Source organism: Lithobates pipiens, unplaced genomic scaffold, assembly GCF_037356315.1.
Source record: "Lithobates pipiens isolate NorthernLeopardFrog02 unplaced genomic scaffold, aLitPip1_a1.2 Scaffold_23, whole genome shotgun sequence".
Taxonomy (NCBI): Eukaryota; Metazoa; Chordata; class Amphibia; order Anura; family Ranidae; genus Lithobates; species Lithobates pipiens.
This window is the reverse complement of record NW_027507785.1, coordinates 90,668,732-90,689,111: the sequence shown is the minus strand read 5'-3', so window position 1 is coordinate 90,689,111 and position 20,380 is coordinate 90,668,732. Positions and strand designations below refer to the sequence as shown.

The 20,380-nt window shown below is 44.1% G+C and overlaps 1 protein-coding gene across 8 annotated transcripts in view; it reads right to left on the bottom strand.

Annotated features, from left to right (window-relative positions):
* TASOR (transcription activation suppressor) overlaps window positions 1-11,540 on the bottom strand; it is a 129,614-nt gene extending 118,074 nt beyond the window's left edge. For 5 of the 8 annotated variants that reach the window (XM_077452036.1, XM_077452038.1, XM_077452037.1 and 2 more), the window contains exons 1-3: window positions 11,112-11,539; window positions 5,303-5,445; window positions 4,824-4,916 (exon numbers count right to left, since the gene is read on the bottom strand). In XM_077452036.1, coding sequence (XP_077308162.1) covers window positions 4,824-4,916; window positions 5,303-5,445; window positions 11,112-11,364 — 489 coding nt within the window. In that variant the 5' untranslated portion in view covers window positions 11,365-11,539. Of the gene's footprint in view, window positions 1-4,823; window positions 4,917-5,302; window positions 5,446-11,111 lie in introns of all 8 variants that reach the window. The other 3 variants (XR_013262311.1, XM_077452041.1, XM_077452042.1) reach the window with 1 other exon arrangement.
* Between the last annotated feature and the right edge of the window lie 8,840 nt (window positions 11,541-20,380).

Here is a 20,380-nt window from a genome sequence, read left to right as displayed (position 1 = left end):
GCCGCTCATGGACCAGAAGGGGCCTGTTGTGGCCAACCCAGCACATAGCTAAGGTCTCCTCGCGCTCGATGACCAGGCTGGGGAGACTACAAGGATCTAGATTATGCAGCCTGTCACCCAGCCCAGCTGTTGATTGTAGATCACAGGATCAAAATTGCAGAAATTTTTTATTTATTTTTTTTAATTCCTACGACCAATGGTCCCCCTCAGGAAGCCAGGTCCTTCTACACAAGGAAGGAAAAAAAAAAAAAAAAACAACTGAGCTGCAGGAAGGAGGGTGAGGAGTTATAGCCAGTGGGACCGCCCCAGAGCGGTGCTGTGCAGTCTTGCTGTTTTTACATGTTTCTGTCTAGTCCTCTGAAGGTGGCGTAATAACCCTAAGGTCAAGAATTAAAGGGAGCTGTGTCCATCAATGAACGAAAGAGAAAATTGTTTGATACACATTTGTGCAAATATCACAGGGCCTAAAAAACTCAAAAACTTTTATTCTACTGGCCCTATGCTTTCATAAACAGTATGGTTCAGAGGGGGTCTTTCACAAACTCTGAAAGCTGCAACTGAAAAAAAAAATTAAACATTTACCGTAAAAAATGGTCTGGCCACCTGAGTTTAGAAGTGAAGCATGGTGCCTGGCAGTGAAGGGATTAAAAGGTTTATGCCTACTAAGTCAATATAATTTGAATACTATTTTTGCAAGTCTGTGTGGTTTCCCATTGTCTGTATATTTGAATGCGGCTTGGGAACTGACATATGTTGAAGATCTGCGTTTCGCTATCTGGTAATGAATTAGTGGCTTTACATCATTTGCCTGCATGACAAACAAAAAAACAGTACATGGCATTAAAATGGTTTCTGGTTACTATTTAAATACAATCGCTTGTAAAGGGAATCTACGTAACCATCCATTATAAAATTCTACTCTCTAGATGTTTAAAAAAAATAAAAAAAAATCTCCATTTTAACAGGGGCTGGACACCAACTTCTTTAACCATTTAACCTCCGGAAGATTTAGCCCCTTCATGACCAGGCTATTTTTTGTGATACGCACAGCGTTACTTTAACCGACACATGCGTGGTCATGTGACACTGTACCCAAATAAAATGTCCTTTTTTCCCCACAAATAGAACTTTGATCAACTATGGAATCAATTTTGGCCAATATGTATTCTGCTACATATTTTTGTTAACAAAAATCCCAATAAGCGTACATTGACTGGTTATAGCGTCTACAAACTATGGTATATTTTTATTTAGTAGGAATGGTGGCGATCAGCGACTTATGGCGGGACTGTGGCGCACATTCTATCAGACACTTTTTGGGGATGAGCGACACCAATACAGTGATTAGTGCTAAAAAAAAAAAAAAAAATGCAGTCACTGTACTAAGGACAAGGGTTAACATCACAGGTGATCAAAATGTAAATGTGCACCTAGCTGGTGTTTTACTATACTGTGTAAGGAGCTTTTACTAGGGGAATTTATTATTCCCTGCTTTGCAGGGACACACATTCCATCCCTTGCCTGTCTGAACAATGATCTGTCTTGTTTACATAGATAGACCGCCGTTCTGCCTCTCTGCTGGATGATAAGCAGGTGCCAGCAGACAGAATCCACATGCTCTCCCCCTACCCGGTAGAAAGCCGACATCCAATTCTTAACCCAGGAGCTGAAAATAGCTTCTGATATGTTGAGATCTCTCCATGGCGGCGTTTAGTATGCAGGAGTGCAATTATGATCTTTTTAGCAGTCTGTGGTTCACCACCACTGTGAAGGTTATAGTCTTACACCAGAGGCATTCCCCCCCCCCCCCCCCGACTGTTTTAGCAAGGGCTCCCCCCAAAAATCTAAGGGCTCCTCTGGTGTAAAAAGGTTGAGAAAGTCTGCTCAAATGTGATATGGTTTTGACCAGCAGACAATTATAATTTGAACTAAATGTATGGGGTATGCAAGTTATGTAAACACGCACGGAAATGACAGGACAATGCATTTTGTGTCACCATTTATTTCCAATTAAAATGCAGCAAAAAAAAAAAAAAAAAAAACACACATCTATACAAATTAAAGCCCTCTACTACCACTCCCCCCAAAGAAAATATGTTAGGCTATATTATATTACATTATGGTAGACTACAAAAAGTAAAAAAATATAAAAGGTCTATTGCGTATACAAAAAAAAATATAGATCACAGGAGACAGGTAGCCAGTCATCTAAAATTACTGAATGGCACCTGGACCTTTTCTGTTCACAAAGTCCAACTTCTCCTGGCCGTCTTAACATGCTGGATAGTATGAATTTGCAGTTTTGTCAACCATGACTTTTCCATGCGTAACGGTCAATAAAACGCTGGCAGCAATGGCTTTCAGAAGTAGACACCAGATATGTCAAAAATTAGATGCAAATCTAAACATGGTGTGTTTAGTACGGTTTACAGCTGTACAGTATCGGAATTAAGCCAGCAGGAAATTTGAGAAGTTGCAAATTAGGCCTAGGATGGCAGGACAAGGTTACAATGTTGCAGGCAGAGGCAAAAACTGAGAAACAGTGTATGAGCTTTACAATTGAGTAATGCTTTTTATTTTTACTCAATTTAGTAATGGCAAGTCCTTTTTTACTTGATGTAGCACACGGTAACCTAACATTTTTCAGAACATTGAAACTGCTGAATGTGTTTGTGCCAAGGGCATCTGTGATGCAAATTGTAATCTGAACTCACAGAACAGCAACTACTAAATTCATGCCTGTGATATTCATGAACATTCAACAATCAGGCCTTCTTAAACTGTTCCTCTAAGGTCCCCTTCACACCTGTCCAGTCCATTATGTGAACGCAGCCATGTTAAGGTTGGTCATTTTAGATGTGCTGCCATAGCACCCAGGGGGCTTTTTTTTTTTTACAAAGCACACAGAACAAGTGGTTGCCCAGAATGTTGTGGTGCACTAAAACATACATGAATAGGTAGGTATTCAGGTACACCCATTTACAAGGTGCATTATGGTGCCATACAGACCACAATACTGTTGGTACATGATCATGGCATGCGGTTTAATGCATGCATTACCATAACAGGTGTGTTCAAAACTTTACAAAACCGTATTGCTCAAAAGGCTCCATTTTTCATACACAGGATGATTGCATATTTAAATATAAATTTCTGCTCAGGTAACAGGGTGAACACAAGTCATATTAAACATTTTTTATGACAATTAAGATATTGATGGCCACATCTATTAAGTTGCTTTTTTTTTTTACTAAAGCTTCTGCATTTAGTCCTCTCATTTTACCATATCTCCCATTACTGGCCTTGAATTCCAATGTAAGAGTGGCTCCCTAAGCTTGTAGGGACCTATGGAGCCTGTGTCAGCCACCCTTTCATGCATGCTCACAGTATGCAGGACACCACCGCCTACACTAGACGTGTGTAGCTAGTCCAGGAGAATAGAAATAATCACATGATGGCAGTAGCATACAGGTGCTAGGAATTACTGAACCGGTTAGTCCAAAAGAAAAGGCATCAGAAAAAAATTACATTCAGACGGAACACTTCTCAAAGGTTCAGAAAGGCTGAACAGAGGACCTGGAGATACTGCCATTTACTGTGTTTAGTGTTATTTTTGTGAACAATTGGCATATGATTAATAGGGCAAAAGGTATCTAAGTAGGAGAGGATGCTTTAGTACTACTTTAAAACAATTTTTTTTTTTAGGAGGAAAAAAGTCTGCAAATAAAGCACAAACATAAAACTATTGTTGAATATTAAACCTTGGTACTCCATTTTGTTACAGATCCAAGCGTCAGTACTTGGATATCAAGGTGCAGAAGTGTGTAACGCATCAATGGCGAAATAGAGAATTACAAACTGGGCCAGGGATAGGATTTAAACAGGTCAGCTCCAATCACGATTCTGAAGCCTGGATTTTGTAAATTGATACACTACTTCCATTGCTGCACTCAGGCCAAAATGTACCAAATATTAGGCACACGAATAGAAATTAGAAATACCACACAATAGAATGGTGGAAGCTAAACAGCACTGAGAACTTAAATTTAAAAAGTGAGCTATTTTTAATAGGGTTGCACCAATACAGATACTGAGTACTTATACTCAGGCAAATGCTCCCGATACCTGACCAGATACTTTTTGTATGAAGAAGCAGCTCCCGGAAGTCAGTGGGCAGAGTCCTGGCAGGGGAGAGCAAGTCCTGGGCTGGCAGCAGCGGAAGGTAAGCTGGCTGGTGGCAGGGTTGGGGGGTCACACTTGCCAGAATCAGTGACCCGGACCGTCACATTGGTTAACGGAAGTAACAGCACCAGAGATTGAACAGCGCGATGCCCATCTTGGTACAATCTGCCTCAGTAAGCCAGCAGTCACAAGGCGACAGCGGACATCTTGTTACACCCAGCCCATATAGTTCACCAACTATATGGGCTAGTTGTAACAAGATGTCCGCTGCTGTCTTGGGTGTACCAAGATGGGCTTTGCCACACTCTCATACACAAGAAAGTGTCTCATCATTTCATTGCCACTGCCTGCCCATAAGTGCCACCTATCAGTGCCCATAAATGCACCCTATCATGGCCCTTCAGTCAGTGCAAGCCATCTGTGCCACCTATGAGTGTCCATCAGTGCTACTGTCACACGAGATTAAAAAAAGGTATCGGAATCGGTGAGGACTTGAAAAGTATCAGTACTTTTACTCAGTCTTAAAAAATGGTATCGGTGCAACCCTAATTTTTAAATGTTCAAAATACTGCATTTCACTATCCTGCTTTGTTTGGAGAATTTTTTTTCCCCCTCACATTGTCAAGATATCTTCCTCTTACCTGGCTTTCATCAACCAAAAGAAAACCATAAGATTCAGCAATCTCTTTATCTAGACGACCATCAAATTTCAACTGTCTTCTTTTTTCAGTAAACTATTAAGTGGGGAGAACAAATTGGGGCAGGGAAAAGAAGAAAACAGTAAATTTAGACAGTACAGTGATGAAATGTTCATGTTTTCTTTTCACAGCCCTAAACTAAAACCACAAAGTTACAGGACAAATACACAAGTGTATAAGTGTGCCACAAAGTACAAGAGTCAAACTTTTGACATTCATATCTTTCCATTAACCCCGACTATAGAAGTACATCGATGTTAGACATTGTCTGCTTTTGACAGCATCTGTTCAAATTACTGTCAAAGTCTGAAAAAAAAAAAAAAAACTTGGCACAAATCTTGACTGATTGAAACATTCAGTCCCACAAACCTACGACCCAAACTTGATCAATCTAAAAGATGATCAATTTATTGTTCACTGACCTCTTTCTCCAAGAACTCATTGTGCACCAGTTGGGCAGATTTGTAAGTGAAATGTATTTTAGAATTTGTTTCCAAGAATGAGGCATGTAGAATTTTCAAAAGCTCCTCAAATTCCCGCGAATCGGAACTAAGTTGTTGAAGAGCTAAAACATGAACAAAAACAAAAAAGTGTTACTTTTTATTTTAGGAATAATTTTAAAATTAATTCGCGCAAACTTCAGATCCACACAAGAAAACACCAAAAAAATAAAAAAAGTGTAAGATTTTATTTTTTTATATTTATTTTGGTTTAATTTACAAAGTATACAACTTGCAGAACAAATATATGAGCTCAGACAAAGAGGCAACCATTTAACAAAACAATGACAATTTTTTATTTTTTATCAACACCACCTTTTCCATGATACCCTCATATATTGCATTACAACATACTGGCTGCATAAGGAATGGATTCCATCACCGGGTTCCAGAGGAAACAAAAACGGGGGATAACAAGACTGCCTTTTAACCTTTGACCTATCTGCCCTGGAAAATGCTGCTCTGCGGATTACATGCAATATCCATGCTGAAAACACAAATAGCCAATTGGCCGGTATGGACAGGAATTTCTCAACTTTGAATCAATCTGTGCCAAAAGAAATCTCAATAGAACACGTCCACATAATTATGGCTATAAAATGCATTTTTTTTTAACTCAAATGTTTGATCAAAAGAAGTTTAGTCGGTTTGCATCCCAACCACGGCACTAAACTGCCTAGAATTTGCATGTTCTCCTGTGCCTGCGTGGGTTTTCTGAGATGTTATATTTTAAGCTCCTCGAGGGCAGGGACTGATGTGGATGTACAATATATGCAAAGCGGTGCATAAATGTACGTCACTATAAAAGTACCTGTAATAAAAAGGAAGTCTAAATTTTCTCATGCATACAGATCACGGAGCAGCTAGTAGTAGCTGGTCACATTCAACTTTACTTTTCCTGATAAAACTTTTTAAATGCAGTTGCTTTTCTTACAAAGCACTTATGATGGTTAGGTCACCTCAAGTCTTCATTTATGGTATTCATGTGGTAGCACTGGGGTACATCTTTCACCATCCTACTACACGCATATAATAAATGTGGGTTTCTTCCATAACCCAAAGCCTTTTCACCCTGTATGAAAATGTGTGCAAGGGATTTTGAGTTCCTTCAGAAGACAGTGATATTTATAGTGCCAACACTGTATATATGTTTATTACTCCATAGCCTGCTTTCAGCAACTGTCCACTTTATGAGTCACAGCTGTTAAGTTTCATATCAAGCAGGTCGGAGCCATACCGTCAATGTGTCATCTCGAATTGGAGGACCTGACCACTATAGCTTAAAGACAACTTTACATTGCAAATACCGAGATAACCAAGTTGAGTAAATGATTCAAATAATTTTGCCAATTAAAGTTACAGTAGAAAATGTAACAAAAGTATTTTACTGTAATGTTAGCGAGTTGTAATTTGTAACTTGGATGATAAATGACCTATTGACAAAGCCTTGGGTTAAGGAGGAATCCCCCTTTAGCGTGAAGTTCTGCTTTAACACCCTTTCACCCTCTTCCACTTTCAGAGGTTTTTATGGGAAGAGGTGTGTAATATGTTAGTAGGTACTCACTTCCACTGCCTAGGTGATCAGAGTGAAAGTTCTCCACCCACTCAAACAACCCCCCCCCCCCTCCCCCCGGCACACAGAGGTCCGAGGAGGCTGCAAGACCAGGTACAAAGCACAACACAAATTATGCCCATGTTGGCTGTGAAGCCACAAGCAGTCACAGCCAGCTTCTCTTCATAAAAACGCCAGTGCCTCAAAGACTGGCGAAGAAACTCCCCAGGTGAGGATGGTGCTGGATCCTTGGACAGGTGGGTCCTTTTTAAGTCAGTTACAGTATTTGTAGCTGCTATTTTTTTTTTTAAGATTAAACATCCTCTAATAATGCAGTACGGTCATTAATTGCCATATTTGGTGCTTACTGAAAAGAGAATTGTGTGTTTTTGCAAACTAAACGCTTGTTCAATCGGCTGACCATTTAGCTTTTGAAGCAAGTTTTTAATTCATTTTTTGTTATAAAACTTTCATGCGTCATGAATCACAAAGAAAGAATGTGCCCAGGGCTTTATTGTAACCAGTCAGTGCAATCAGTCCCTCAAGCCTAAAGTCTAAATTCTACTCCAGACATCAGTCTTTCAAGCCTTCAAAATTAGACTTAAAGTTCAATCAAGAAAAAAAAAAAAAAAAAAAAAAAGATTTTAATATCTTCATATACACTGTTCTAGAACAGTAGTGTTCTCGATAAGGAGTAGCAGTTCTCCGCAAGCACAGATATCTGTAGCATGATGCAAAACTGTGCTTAAAACACATTTATAAGGCATAAATGCCACTGCACTATACCAATAGCTTTGTGTAGTGTTCTCAGCTGATTCACCAAGTCTAGAATAGGCTTCAAAATGTATTTTGCAATAAAAACTATTCTATGCAAAAGGGTGAAAGCATTGTTTTTGGAATGAAATGAACTGTACAACACATCCTCTCTAAAATCTGTAAAAAAAAAAGGCAGCTGAAAATACATTCAAATGCCACCTCTGGTGTCCCCAAAAGAATAGTAGAAGACAGATCATATTTCCCCATTAGGTTCTGGTTTCTTTTATTTACTGCTAATTTTACAAATATCACTAATTACACAATACAGTGAGATTGGTAATTAAAATCTCAATACTGTAGGGATGTAAGCATATGCCCTTAATGACATGTTCCCAAAAGGCCAACAGCAGTATACTAAAAGTGGTGAATTGCTCCATCCATTAAGTGCTATTATGGAAACACCAACAGTGTTCACTTAACCTAGAAAAATTATGACTTTACCCGCTTGCCAGCCAGACGCCATTATACTGCGGCAGGTTGGCACAGTTGCACGAATCGCCATAGGTGTACGTCGGCCGCTGCAAGCTATAAGGGCCACACACACAGCCGTCATGTCCGACAACCCTGCAGAGAGACAGAACGGGGATCTGTCAATGTAAATAGATCCTGGTTCAGTCAGGGAAGTAGAGAGATCTGCTGTTCCTAGTAATCAGGAACAGCAATCTACTCCTAGGCAGTACACACCCCTCCCAGTCAAAAACACCACCCTAGTGAACAGTTAACCCCTTGATCACCCCCAAGTGTTAACCCCTTCACTGCCAGTGACATTCATACAGTAATCAGTGGCTATTTTGAGCTATGGATTGCTGTATAAATGTCAATAGTCTCAAAAAAAAGTGTCAAAAATGTTCGGTCTGCCACAATGTCACAGTCCTGCTAAAAATTGCAGATCCCCGCCACTACTAGTAAAAAATAAAGATGTCATAAATCTATGCCCTATTTTGTAGATGCTATAAAGTATGTAAACCAATTATACAGTTAGTGGAATTTATTTTGCCTAAAATGAATACATATTGGCCTAAACTGATAATTTTTTCACTTTTTGGGATATTATAACAAAAAGTTAAAAATAGTGTTTTTCTCAAAATGGTCACTCTTGTTTATAGTGCAAAAATAAACAATGCAGAGATGATCAAACACCATCAAAGGAAAGCTATTTTTTGGGAAAAAAAATGACATACATTTTGTTTGGGTACAGCAATGCACGACCGCACAATTGTCAAAGCGACGCAGTGCCTACCACAAAAAATGGGCAGGTCAAGTGGTTAAAAATGAATCGCTCACTTGTATAGCGAATGCTGGACACAGTTTAGATTTCAGTTGATTCTGCTGAATTACTGAAATTCAACTCACAGAATGCCCTGGCAGCACCACCTGGCTCAACACGTCAACTTAAAATATATCAAAGACACATGGGGGGGGGGGGGGACGGTTGGCTGAACAGTAATGGCAGCCAGATGCAGTCCCATCTTGCAGTGCCACGGTACTAAATAAAACAGCTAATAGAGTAGATTCTCCTGTTCATGCTATTTAGGAGAATCAATTGATCCCTCATTGAGCCTAGGGGGATAAACAAGAGTGCTGAGTGTATATGGCTAGCCTAAATGAATGACCTACAACTAGAGCGCTACAAAATTTCTATTCCAGATTGTCAACTGGGTGATTAACCAGTAGCAAGCGCTAAACTTGAAACTGCCATCACACCAATTGTTTTGCTAACTATTCAATATTACTCACGTGTAGCAATCACTAGAAACTAAACATGGGGTGGTATCAATCAGGTGATGGCTGCTATGTCAAAAATCACCCCTGTGCACCCAGCCTGATCCAGACAATCAAATCACAGCAAGTAGTTTATGGAAGTACTGTACAGTGCTGAGTACCTAAAAACAGGTGCCGTAAGCTCAAGGTCAGACAACCGTGTTGGAAAGCAGCCCTGTCTGATTTATTGGAAACTGCAAGTTAAGCTCCATCATAAAAATTAAAATGGAACATAAAATACAAGTCATGTTCTCTTCTGCTATGCCTGGTTTACCACATACTTGTGTATATATATAAAAAAAAATTAAGTGTCCTGCTCTTTGTACAATATTCCTGGTGTTCCTAACAGTCCCTCTTTCCTATCAAAAACTGACCACACTAAGCAAGAGAGCACAGCAAGGCCAGTTCCGTAGCTATACGGGGAACTCCATGTACTTTCATCCAGTGAAAAGAATTGTCCTAATACGCCCACTTTCACAACCATTCACTGGGGAATGTTTCTCCTCCCCAAGCTCTTATACAGCTGAGAACAGAGAATGTGATCACTGAAAAAGTAATTTTTTTAATGTGTATACACACACGTTTTGCCTTTCATTTCTATTTTAATCTGACTAGGTTTTACAAGGTGAGGGTTTAAATAAATATTAAGTGCCTTACCTGCCTGTATGCCAAATTCAATTCATTCAAATTCAAGGCAATGCAGAGATGCGTGTACTCCCGCGTATGAACAAGAGTGACATCATCTCAGCCTAGCCAATGAACATGGTTGAAGATTGGTAGCTGGAAGCCACCAAGCTGATGACATCAGCAGCCAGCAGGGAGTTTTCTTGCTCTACTTCCATTAGGCTAGGGTTACACCAACATGTTTTTGGAGCTTCACAAGAGTACCTGTCAAAATGGTGTACATTGCAGCAGCCAGTGTTGTTCAATCTAACCAACATGTTTGGCAGGCTTTACTACTCCAAAAACCTTTCCATTGATCTCAATGTACATTCACTGCAAGCTCCCCTATGGCATTTAGAAAGTGTTGCTATTCAAGGTGGCACAACTTTTTTCCCTACAATAGAAAACCAACACAAAGGTGTCTGGAAAGTGTTATTTAACATGACGTAAACGTCATCTTAACACATTAGGTGCAGGCTAACGGGCATTCAAATTTCAAAGCATGCACAGAACCTTTTCTGCTGCACTAAGAAAATCTAAAGAGAGATAAGGCTAACAGGCTCAGAAAATAATTTCAATATTCTATCCAGTCTCATCATTTGAGCATTACCCAACACATGGGAAATGGTGTAGCTTCACCCAGCAAGTTGGCAGGTGAGATGCAAAAAGGAAAGAAAAAAAAACCACACGTGCCAAAGCTCACAGCGCGGGGGCGGGGCCACGTGCTCCGCCCACACCAGCTCGCTGGGAATCGGAATCAGCGGTGACATCGCCACGCGCAGCCAGTGAAAAAAAAACCAACACGCGCGCACCCCGACTGATGTAATATGACACCAGGCTCCCCCTAGCGGTCTACACAATCATTACACCGAGATGTGTGGCCGGGGGGGCGGCATGCACGGGAAGACCTCGCCCTATAGAACGGAAGAGGAGCACCACCTTTCTTGGTCTTCCTGGGAATCTGAAAGCGTTTCCTGGGGGGCTCTTCTGTGGGTATGACCGTCTTCCCTGCCTCCATCTTCCCGGGTTCGCTGCTGTTGCGGCGCACGAAGCCCGTTCTTCTAGTGTCCGCCTCCTCGGCTTGTTCGCCATTTTGTGCAGCGGCGCCGCCGTGCGTCTTCGTCTCTTCAGCGCCCGCTGTCCCCGGACTTCCACCGCCGTCCCTCACAGCGCCTGCCTTCTCTTCCTCCATTGCCGTGCTGTCTTCTGTAGTCTTCAGTCACGTCGTGTGCCCTGTGCTACTGCCTGAGCCCGCCAATACTCTTATCTAACATGAGCCGCCGCCGTCTCCGTGACACCGTCCCCGGTCTCTTCTCACGGCGCCATCTCGCAGCTCTCTCCTCACGCGCGCCCCCTCTCCGTCCTATTTCTCGTCTCCGTGACGTCAGGCGCGGGCGGTTCCCACGGGTGGGAGAGCCAATGGGCGCCCGAAGCGGGGCGCGCCCCTGCTCGCTCTAGAGCTTGTGTTAGAGGACGCCCGCCATCTTGTCACCATCTATGAGGAGGAGAGTGAAGAAGACTGTTTGCTCCTTAATAAAATAAATGAAATAAAATGTATCGATGTGTCCCGCTAAATGTTTCACTCCATGCAGTACTGTGCCTCATTTCTATATAATATTGGGTTGTCACGGTGTTCTGACGCTGTATGAGGTGATAATATGAGGTCAGACGAGGGGGGAGGATGGAGAGCTGACAGGAAATAAGTGTTAGGACACCCAGTCCAGTCACAAGTCTGTCCTCACTGAGGGAATGGGTCATTGGCTGCACCGTGTGGTGGATGGCTTGTCTGGGTTCACGCTGTTGCGCTTCAATAAAGGGTATTACCACAAAATACCATGCATATTGGTTGGACCCAGGGGCATTGCTAGGTGGCAAAAAGACCAGGGGCTTCAGCCCAAAGTCCAAGGTATGGGGGGGTTGGCGGTAGTGGCGCAGGTTTTTTTTGCTGGGCAGTGGGCAGGGGTGCTGCTAGGTCTGCAAAAGATCTGGGGCTAGAGCCCATAGCAGCGGTCACCAACCTTTTTGCATACCTGCGGGAGGGGGACCGGTGGTGAGCAACTTTTCATGGACGATGGCTGGTGTTGGCGCTTCAATCATCATGGCAGCATGGTTGATATAGTGTCAGGGTGATTGAAGTGCATTATTTCTATTGTTACATTCTAATATATAATGAAGTGGTTCTACTCACCATACTGCAGAATCAGTGGAAGCCCTGGGCATGTCACTTGCCATCGTCGCCTGTCACCAGATGCAGCATTTTACTTGCCACTGTCACCTGCCACTAGATGTGGATTGTCACTTGCCATGTCGCCTGCCACCAGATGTGGATTGTCACTTGCCACTTTCACCTGGCAGCAGATGTGGATTGTCCCTTGCCACGTCACCTGCCACCATTTGCAGATTGGCACTTGCCACGTCACCTGTCACCATTTGCAGATTACCATGTTTCCTGCTACCATTTGCAGATTATCACTTGCCACGCCTCCTGCCACCATTTGCAGATTGTCACCTGTCACCATTTGCAGATTGTCACTTGCCACGTCTCCTGGCTCCATTTGCAGATTGCCACATCTCCTGCCACCATTTGCAGATTGTCACTTGCCACGCCTCCTGACACCATTTGCAGACTGTCACTTGCCACGTCTTCTGGCTCCATTTGCAGATTGCCACATCTGCCACCATTTGCAGATTGCCACTTACCACATCACCATCCACCAGATGTGGGTTGTCACTTGCCATCTGATGCGGATTGTCACTTGCCATGCCAGCCAGTGCCACCAAATGCGCATTAACACTGCATTGGTGGCAGGCTAACAGTACTGGTCAATTTAGTGAGGACAGAAGTGCGCTGATGTGTGGTGGGCAGTGAGAGATGATACTCATCCCTCTGCTGCTCGCCACAACTCGCTCCCAAACTGAAGAGGCCCAGCTGTGAAAAGCACTAATGTGGAGTGGGCGAAGAGAGATGTAATCTTTGCTCCTCCGCCTGCTCGCTTCTCTCCTCTCCTCCGCCTCTCTCATGCAGCCAGCCCACCCGCTGCAGCGACAGCAACCCGGTGGTAAGGGAAGGACCTTGCAGCAAGAGACTCGGAGCTATGGGCCCCAGATTCGGGGCTATAGCTCCAATAGCCACCCCTAGTAACGCCCCTGGCAGTGGGGTTGTGTGGTGGGAGGTAAGCTCGTAAGCTCACTTGCTGGTTGCTGCCTGGCATACCAGTGCCCATCAATTCTGACCACTAAACTCACCTACCTGACATACACTGACCTACAAGACATACATACACTGACATACACATGGCAGTGTTGCCAGTAAAAAACAGGCAATTTTCTCCTGCCAGTAAATTTCAGTAAAAGGAAAAAGCTGGCAGTAAAAAACATGTTTTCGTGGTGGCGTTGCGCTGTGTGTGGTATACAAATGTATATCAACTCAATATACAAAATATATAAAATATCATGTGATGGAAAAAAAAATTAGAACCAAATATATGAAATCTATATAACAAAATGTGACATTGAACGAATAAGCGAACAAATAAATAAACAGTGTGATACAGTCCAACATGCACCACTAAGTGTGCAATAAAGCTGGATAAAACCAATATAGTCCGGTAGTGAGAGTGATAAAACAAGAAACAAATTCCACTGTAATGGTCTGAAATAATGTTCCACACAAATAGTGAATCCCTCCACCATGAGCAATCAATCGATCGGTGCCCAGCTAATCTTCTAATGGTGGCACCTCTGTATGCACAAGCCTCTCACCTTACTGCTGCAAGGTATACAGCATAGAAGGAATTATAGGTGATCTTTAAACATCCTTTTGACCAGCTCCAGTGAACTTAAATGATCTTGGTCTCAGTTTGTGGGGTTTAGATAAAAAAGAAAAAACGACAGCCCATAGCGTAATCCCATATGAGGTCCTTTGCGGTACCACATATAATAAATGAACTCACTTATTAGATATAATAGTTGGCATCAATCCACAAGCGCGGAGCTTGTATCCTTCTGCTTACATTTTGTAGTTGGATGTTCAGGTCCCTCTGTTAATATCCTCAGTATGCAGGGGGAATTATAGGCACAAAGAAAGGAAATGCCCATAGTGTAATCCTGCATACACTATGGGATCAGATCGGTCCCCACTTGGCGGCAGGCAGTGGTGCTCAGGGCTAATGATAGAACAGTGCCCACCCAAGACCCAGGGCTTGTTGGTGACCCACTCAGGGCTTCAGCCACGGTCAGCACCCCCTGCCGACGCCGCTCTTTGGACCTACCTTGCCAACTTGCCAATCTATAAGACCCCTTTTGCACTGGGACCGTGTTAGTGCTAAAGTGTAGCTTGTTTTAGTGGCACTGTTTAACCACTTGCTTACTGGGCACATAAACCCCCCTCCTGCCAAGACCAATTTTCAGCTTTCAGCGCTCTAACTCATTGAATGAAAGTTGCGCGGTCATGTAAAAAAAGGAAAAAAGACCAAAAATTTTGAAAATAAAACCGTTTTATATTTTGTTATAATTTTGCAAACAGGTAATTTTTCTCCTTCATTAATGTATGCTGATGAGACTGCACTGATGGGTACTGATAGGGTGGCACTGATAAGGCGGTACTAATAGGCAGCACTGGTGGGCACTGATGAGGCAGCACTGGTGGGCACTGAGAGGTGGCACAGATGGGCAGCACTGAAGGGCATTGATAGGTAGCACTGAAGGGCACTGATGGGTGGCACTGATAGCTGGCACTGATGGGTGACAGTAATGGGCACTGGTAGGTGACACTGATAGACAGCACTGCTAGATGTCACTGATGAGGCACTGATTGGCATCACTGGTGGGCATTGATAGGTGGCACTGATATCAATTGGTGGGCACCGATTGATGGCACTGTGGGCACTGGCAGGCGGTACTGGTTGGCACACATGAGGTGGCTTCACCTCTCCCTCTTCGGGGACCGATGTCCCTTCCACAGAAGCCAGTGATCGGCTTTTTCTTCTACTCACACGAGAAAAAAAAAACTATTACCGAGCTTCTGTTTGCATCACGTGATCAGCTCTCATTGGCTGACAGCTGATCATGTGGTAAGGGGCCAGGGCAATGTAGGTCTGCGCTGTGTACCATCATTCATCTATAGCACGGATGGGAAAAGGTTAAGAAGTGCTTTTCGGCCATTAGCGGGGCGCTTTTAACTCCAAAGAAGGGTTTTAAAACGCCTGTGTTGCGGCGCCTTGGAAAACATGCTGCTTTCAGGACTTTACCTAACGACCAAGGTGCGCACCTCCCCAGTGTGAAAAGACACACTGAAATGAATGGGAGGCAGTTTTCAGGCGCTATTTAGAGGCTATTTCTATAGCTAAAACAACGGCGGAGGACGAACTGGGAAAGAAGAAGCTGGAGGAAGATGGAAAAGACCGGAGGAGGATGGAGGAAGAAGCAGGGGAAGAAGAAGCTGGAGGAAGAAGGAGAAACTGAAGGAAAAACCGGAGGAAGATGGAGGAAGAAGCTGGAGTAAGAAGAAGACATTTTTAATAAAGGAACTGTCAACCAGTTATTGTCTTTTGCCAGTTTTCACTGATTTTTTTGGTGAATGTATAAGGGTACAATGTACCCAATACCCATTCACATGGGGGGGGGGGGCGGGATCTGGCGGCCCCTTGTTAAAGGGGGCTTCCAGATTCCTATAAGCCCCCCGCCTGCAGACCCCCACAACCAGGGCAGGACTTACCATTGGGCTTGACTGGGCTCAAGCCCATGGGCCCCGCCGAGATACATAGCAGAGTGTACTCGGCTCAGCTCCGCTCACAGTCACGCCCAGTCCCGCCCTATGATGGACATAACACAGGGACTGGGTATGACTGTGAGCCGAGCCCAGTACACTCGGCTACTCTCAGCTCCGCTCCGGACTGCGGGAGGACCCGAGAGCCACCGAGAGGACCCGAGAGCCACTGAGATACACAGGACTCTATCTCGGCGGCGCCATTTTTAAACTTCAAGACTGCAATGACAAGGCTGCAAATGACACTGGGGCAAGGCTGCAAATGACAAGGCTACACTGACAAGGCTGCAAATGACACTGACAAGGCTACACTGACAAGGCTGCAAATGACACTGACAAGGCTGCAGATGGATGGGCAAGGCTGCAGATGGACACTGATAAGACTGCATTGATGGGCATTTAAATGTAAGTTTTTTCCTTAAACTTCCCTCCTAAAAGTTTTTTTCCTTAAAATTCCCTCCTAAACTTGGGGTGCCTGTTATACGGTAATGTATAGAAAGTGGGGTCCGAAAGTGACTCAAGCCCAGGGGCCCCCACCACCCGGCAAGGGTTGGGGATGAGGTCCTTGTCCCCATCAACATGGGGACAAGGTGCTTTGGGGGGACCCCAAAGCACCCTCGTCATGTTGAGGGTATGTGGCCTTGTATGGTTTGGGGGGCGTCCCCCCTTCCTGACCTTCCAGGTTGCGTGCTCAGATAAGGGTCTGGTATCGGTTTTGGGGGGACCCCCACGCCATTTCTTTTAACTTTTGGCATGGGTCTGGTATAGACCTTGGGGAAACCCCATGCCATTTTTGTTTAATTTTTGGCATGGGGGGGTCCCCTCCAAATCCATACTAGACCTGAAGGGCCTGGTATAGATGGGGGAGGGACCCCATGCAGTTTTTTTGGGCTGGCCTTTTTTTTCTTTTACTTTCAGTGGGGAAGCCAAAAATGCTCTGGTCACAAAACGCATAGATGTGAACTAGTACCATAGGAAACCATGTTATATGGACTGTAGAGTGTTTCTGCAAACTGCAAAAGCACTAAAAAATGCATAGGTGTGAACCTAGGGTCAGTGCCAGTTCACACTGGAGCAATGCAGGGACCCTGCGAATCCAGTGCGGGTTCCTGCATCGCATACAACTCGCAGGCAGTTCACACTGCCTTATGCAAACTGCTGGGAGTGTCAGTAGAAAGCTAATGACACCCCCAAATCAGTTCGCATATCGCAGAGCGAACTGCAAATTCAGCACCCATGCGATCCGATTCTGCTGCAGACTAAAAAAAAGGGTTCTGTGTGAGCTTGGGTCCAAATGCGATGCAAATTGAACCATACAATCTGTATGGCTGAGTTTGCAACACACAGACATCGTATGTGATTTGCAGTGTGGGGCAAATCACATCCGATGTTGGACAGCACAGCAGTGTGAACCGGCCCTAAGTCCCCTTTCACACTTGTCCTGTGACTCCTGCGTCCATAGACCTCAAAATTACGCTGGCATTGCTTCAAATCACATCAAATGTGCCGCAAAAAGAGCTGCAGGTCGCACAAGTGTGAAAGGGGCCTTATGGACCTCAAGTTGTATGAAATGTTGGCCAAGTGTGAAAGGAACCTAATGAGATTCATTGATAACATGAAAGTCACACCAAAGTAGTACAGGGATTACTTTGAAGTTGTTGCAGCTTGAAGTAGCACAGATATGAATGGTTATCATTGAGAATCATGGGGTACAACTTGTCATGCAACTCGGAGATCCAAATTTTCGGGAAAAGTCACTCAACTGTGAAACAATGAGCAGGAACACATAATACTATTTGCAACTGTGTTTGCCCTTGGCTATGTGCATCAACCAATCTCCAACTACAGGCCAAAGATCGAAGTCCATTTGCATGCACATAAACAAAGCCACAGTTTTCTAAGCATATGTACCTGTGCAGTGTAAACCATACAATTTTAAATGTCCAAGTCCCTGGGCATGATTCGTTCTAACAAACATTAACATCAGTCCCTGGCTGCAATGAGCTTCCAATCTAAAGTCCAAAATTAACTTTCTTACATTACAGACTATTTCGACAGGAGACAAATACAGTGCCAGCATATCTTTGGATCGTGGTGAGAAACCCACACAGTGAGAACATATAAACTTCAACACAAGCAAGCATTAGTATGTTGGGGAATTGAACCAGCAACCCCAGTGCTGATAGGCAGAATTTCTACCTACTTAGCCAGCAGGCAGCCTCACACATGTTGTCTGCATCTCTGTGGTGTGAACCAGCCCTAAGTCCATAGCCATGCCCAGCGTCACAAGCAATATACAATATATTGGCCTAAGTATTGAAACGCCTGCCTTTATACACACATGAACTGTAATGGCATCCCAGTCTTAGTCTGTAGAGTTCAAAATTCATTTGCCCCACCCTTTGCAGCTATAACATCTTCAACTCTTCTGGGAAGGCTGTCCATAAGATTTAGGAGTGTGTCTGTGGGAATGTTTGACCATTCTTCCAGAAGAGCATTTGTGAGGTCAGGCACTAATTCATCCCCAAGGTGTTCTGTTGTGCTGAGGTCAGGACTGTGCAGGCCAATCAAGTTTCTCCATCCCAAACTCACTCATCAATGTCTTTATGAACCTTGCTTTATGCATTGGTCCAAATCATTTGGTGGAGGGGGGATTATGATGTGGGGTTATTTTTCAGGGGTTGGGCTTGGCCTCTTAGTTCCAGTGGAGGGAACTCTTAAGGCATTAGCATACCAAGACATTTTGGACAATTTCACGGTCCCAACTTTGTGGGAACAGTTTGGGGATGGCCCCTTCCTGTTCCAACATGACTGCACACCCGTGCACAAAGCAAGGTCCATAAACACATGAATGAGCGAATTAGGGGTGAAGGAACTTGACTGGTTTGCGCAGAGTCCTGACCTCAACCCAAACACCTTTTGGCTGAATTAGAGCAGAGACTGCGAGCCAGGCCTTCTCATTCAACATCAGTGCCTCACAAATTCACTTCTGGAAGAATGGTCAAACATTCCCATAGACACACTAAACCTTGTGGACAGCCTTCCTAGCCTCCCCAGAAGCTGTTCTAGCTGCAAAGGGTAGGCTAAATCAAATTTTAACCCTACAGACTAAGTTCATGTGTGTGTAAAGGCAGGCAACCCAATACATTTGGCTAGAGATGTAGCTTAAAGCTTGTGGGCCCCGATGCAAAAGTTGACTTGCCCCCCCCCCCCCACTAGTTCCTCTTTACATCAGAGGACAGGGATTACCGCTGGAGAGTCAGAGGACAGGGACCCCTGGCAGGTCACTCCAGTCCTTTCCCATCCCAACACTGTATACAGCTCCTCCCACACTACACAGGGCTGAAATCACATTCCTTTACACACAATCTGTCAGTCTTCACAGGGTGTATCTGGCTTTTATGTGGCCCTCCTGACCTGTGAAATTCTCTGGTCGGAATGGCAGTGTAGTTGCAGTAGGCAGATACACCCTGTGCAGATCATGACTAACTGGCTGTGTTGTAAAGGAATGTGATTTCAGCCCTGTGGAGGAGGAACAGTATAGAGTGCTGTAATGGGAAAGGAGCTCAGAAGCCAGGCATAGCATGCAGGGGAGGCAACTTAGATCTGGGAGGGCAAAGCCATGTGACACAAAATCTTGAGCCTGCAGCCCTTCAAGGGCCACCCCAAGGAGGTGTTAAGGGATTTGTTTTAAACATTTCTGAAGGTTTCTCTGTCAGTGTGGATGTGTGTGTCTTTTCCCCAGTTGTCAGGGAAGTGGGGTAAGTAGTCAGAGAATCCCAGTTGGTGACTAGGAGACACTGAGCAGTGTCATACCTCACTAGTGACATTGGTCCCATCATGGCTACAGGATGGCACTCTCCTCGCTGAGCTCGGTTACCATTCCATGTTGACAGCACAGACACTTCTCTATCCTGGCTTTTCACACCTCGTGCTCCTCTCCATTCAGGAAAGGGCTCACAGCTTCTCTCCAGCCAATGGGAACAGAGGGGTGTGGACTGTGGAAGGCAAAATATAAGCCCAGTACTGGAGCGTGGCTGTGTGGCCCTAGGGCAGATTGGAGCTGGATTTTGTGGAGGATATGATTATATGAAGGGGAAGCTGCAGTGCCCCCCTGGAGCTAGGGGCGGGGTTGCGATTGTGACCCCTGCAACCCCTTATGCTATGCCCATGCTTTTGGCTGGATAGTGTGTCTGGCAAGATTTACAATGGTGGTGGAATCATCCTACACATAAATACTACATTTAAACATAGTTTTAGAATATGGGAGATGAGACAACTTCCCTACATGAAGCAGCATGTTTTGGGATTCAAAACCAGACACTCAAGGATGCTAAGCAGAAGTTCTAACCGCCAAGCCACAGAGCTGCCACATGTGAAAACCTACTACACAGTGACATAAATACTGCATATCTTTGATGGTGATGGAATTACAATACTT